We start from the raw sequence: 3577 nt of genomic DNA, 5'->3' as shown, positions 1-3577 counted from the left end.
AAAAAAAAAAAAATAATAATAATGATAATAATAATAATAATAATAATAATAAACACCTCATCTCTATAAAAAAATTTGATTTAAAACAGAAAATGAAATAACAATTATTATTATTATTATTGTTATTATTATCTAAAAATGAAATGCTTTTTTTTTCCCCCCAACAATGTTTTAAACTGTAAAATGTGGAGATTTGTTTCTAACGACAAACTAAAGACAATTAATTAAAGACAAAAGAAAAAAAAACAACTATCATCAACAAAAAAGAGAGGGGGGGGTTAATTAAAGTGAAACACAGGAATAACTGTGTTGTATTTTACTTTTCTGTTTTTTTGTTGTGTGTTTATTGTTGTTGTTGTCATTGTATCTCTTTTCTGTTTTGTTTCTTCCCATTCCTGGGATCTTCTAGAAAGAATCTAGCAGGACACACAGACAGACAAGGCGATGGACATTGGCTGAATTGTTAGAGCACCAGACATGGTGGGGGTCGATAAGTTATCAATGATTCCACGAAGGGGTCAATGATGTATGGAGTCTTGCTGACCCCTGAGTTAGAGACAGGAGTCAGATGATAACACTTTTCCTATTGTTTTAATATTTTAGCAGAGTGTGTCATGCAGAGTTATGTGCCTTGCATAGAGGCAGAGAGTCACTGTCATATTTGTTGTTGTTTAACCACAAGCCAACCTTGAGGCAGCAGACCTATGATCAAAAGCCTTCCAGCTGTGGTTATTCCTTTGATGTAGCCCTGTTTTTCTAAAGAGTTACAGCACGAGTGTTGAAGATTTAGCTGCTATTTCTAACAAACCAGGTGACCACATATTTACTCCCTCGTTGGTTCACTACAACAGCTGGGGTGGAGTAAAGTTTGAACTCCTGATCTTCTGGTCAGGAATTCAGCATCCTACCCATACATCTTGCTATGATGCACTATTTAGTAACGAAACAGTAAGAAACAAGAGATAACCATCTGGTATGTTTGCAACACAATGTGGTTTCAATCCCTGACCAAAGCCATTCCACTTTAGCCATATCTGTCCAAAATATTTTACCTGATTTATGTTCAGAAAGGCCAGATCTTGCCTCTCACACCTACCCTACAATGTCAACCAAGAACTAAAGACCCACATCATCAAAAGGTCAAAAGCTACAAGACATTGCATGATTACTTTGAAGATGGTGCACCAGCATGGCCATGGTTAAATAATGACCAAGATCTAAGAAGACTAGAAACAACATCGTTTGAATGATGGGGGATGCTGATGTGCAACCATCACACAAACACCCACACACACACACACATGATGGGTTTCTTTCAGTTTCCACCAACTTGCTAATCTACTTGCAAGGCTTTGATTAGCCCAGGCCTACATAGAAGACACTTGCCCAGGGTGCCACACAATGGAACTGAACCGGAGACCGCACAACTGGGAAGCAACTTCTTAACCACACAGCCAAGCCTGCACTTATAGAAGAAATAAACACAAGTCAAATGTATTTAGTCATAAATCTGCTTTAATCAAGAGTGAGATGAGTAAACAACAACTTTGATTTATCATTATTATAATTAATCTTTGTTAATTCCATGTTTGGCTTGGTGTTCTTGCAGCTGTTTATCTAACACAAAGTTTCTCTTGCATAAATCACAATGAAATGGCTTCTTTTTGTGGATAGGTATGTGACGTTTAAGAGAAATCTCTTTCTTGTAGAACTTGCCACAGATATGGCAGGAGAACTCCGCTATTGAGTCCTTTTTTCCTTTGACGTCATCGTTGCCATTTGAATGTTTACTGGAATAATGAACCATCAAACTGGAATGGTCAGTGAATTTCTCATCACAGATTTCACATTTAAATCTGTTCTCTTTATATTTCTCTCTCCGTTTCTTGGCAGTTTCATGAGTCTGTTGGTGTTTCTTCAAAGGAAAATTCCTGTCGAATTCTTTGCCACATATTTTGCACGTAAACGGATTTTCAGGCAAATGACTTTTCTGATGCATTTGCAGATATTCCTTCCTGGAGAAATCTTTCCCACAGGTATCACAATGAAACAGCTTCGTACTTAGGCGAGCTTGGCGGCGCACAATACCAGATTTATAGCTATTTTGGAGGATTCTTGTCTCTGGTTCTGGGATTGGGGTCGATTCAGAAGAAATGACTAAGACACCTTCATCTTCACGGGTTGGTTCACCATTATCCATAGATATGTCTGAAAATTAGTTCAAAATATTTTTCTTTTAATTAGACTGGTCGTTTGAGTTTATTGAATGTAAATGGCATACTTTGTATGAAACATGAAATATTGGTAAAGAAATTAATATTTTTTGCGATTGAAATAATTGATTATTGGTTAAGGATTAACCATCATATGACAGGTAACTTTGGAAGTATGCTTTTGCCATCGAGAAATTTGGTATACATGCAATAATCAGATTTTAACATCAATAAAAATTTCTTGGTGTTTATACAAAATGATGGAATGAAAGTTAATTTTTTCCAAAAGAAAAAAATATTCATTACCTTAAAATAAAATAAAATTAAAACAAATTTCTCATTTGTATATTCGTAATAGATATTAAGATTTTTCTAAATTTTAAAAACCTAATCCCAAATTTATTCCAAACTTATCTGTGAACAATTCCATTAAAAATGCTTATTTTAGAGAAAATTAAAGGAGACCTTTACAGCTCTTAACTCTCTCCGTCTCTCTTTTACTCTCTCTCTCCCTTTTTGCAGAGTAAAGAGCATAACTTGAGAAATCAATCGACCGGCCAACATTTATAACAATTATCATTAGAGATTGATGACAGAGATTAAAGATAGGTCTGCAAAATGTTGAACCTCTGCACTTTCTATAAAGTAAAGTTATCGGTTAAAAACCAAACGTAAACCAGTGATTCCTAACCATTTTATAATTTATGGACCTCTTACTTTACCACCCTATTCTGATGATGGGCCCCCCCCCTAACCTATCTGATGTTTAAAAACTCATTTCATAGATACGTCTTTCAATATTCTTATTTTGTTTTTCATGCATTCACTATCGTACGTTGGACTTGAGAAAGAAACTGCAGTCTCTTGCATTAAATACATCTGAAACAAAACTATTTCATGGACCCATACAATATTATTGTGGGACCTAGTTTACTATTTTGCTTGTGTGAACCCCAGAAAATCTTATATGGACCCAGGTTGAAAACCACTGCCCTAAACTAACAACTTGTAACCAGTTGTGAGGCAATGGTTGTTTATATTTTGGTCAATTTAAAAACTATTTCAGCAACAAAGAAAATCAAATCAGGACATCTTCACAAATTCAAAATAACAACCATTACAGATATGCATGTGTGTGATAATGGCCGCTGTTCCTCAGACGGCGAAGGATTCCTGTCCAGAATGAAATGCCAGATCACTGCAGAAGGTTTTGAGAACAAACTCCAGGCATGGAAAGGAACCCTGGAACTGAACGCCCTTAAAAGTAAACTAAACAAAAACTAAACTTTTTAATACAAAGGGAAAAGATGAGGTCCAGCTACCATCGGAAATGATGGGCAGCCTACGATTTCTAATGGTTTTCC

At 35.6% G+C, this 3577-nt stretch overlaps 1 protein-coding gene across 2 annotated transcripts in view; it reads right to left on the bottom strand.

Annotated features, from left to right (window-relative positions):
* Positions 1-1362: 1362 nt before the first annotated feature.
* LOC106870113 (zinc finger protein 226) overlaps positions 1363-3577 on the bottom strand; it is an 8407-nt gene continuing 6192 nt past the window's right edge. Inside the window, exon 2 of one of the 2 annotated variants that reach the window (XM_052972983.1) lies at positions 1363-2208. In XM_052972983.1, coding sequence (XP_052828943.1) covers positions 1568-2200 — 633 coding nt within the window. In that variant the 5' untranslated portion in view covers positions 2201-2208 and the 3' untranslated portion in view covers positions 1363-1567. The remainder of the gene's footprint in view (positions 2209-3577) is intronic. The other variant, XM_014916102.2, reaches the window with a different exon arrangement.

This window comes from Octopus bimaculoides, chromosome 14, assembly GCF_001194135.2.
Source record: "Octopus bimaculoides isolate UCB-OBI-ISO-001 chromosome 14, ASM119413v2, whole genome shotgun sequence".
NCBI classification, from domain to species: Eukaryota; Metazoa; Mollusca; class Cephalopoda; order Octopoda; family Octopodidae; genus Octopus; species Octopus bimaculoides.
Note: the sequence above shows the minus strand (reverse complement) of the source record. Positions and strands in the feature narration are given on the sequence as shown.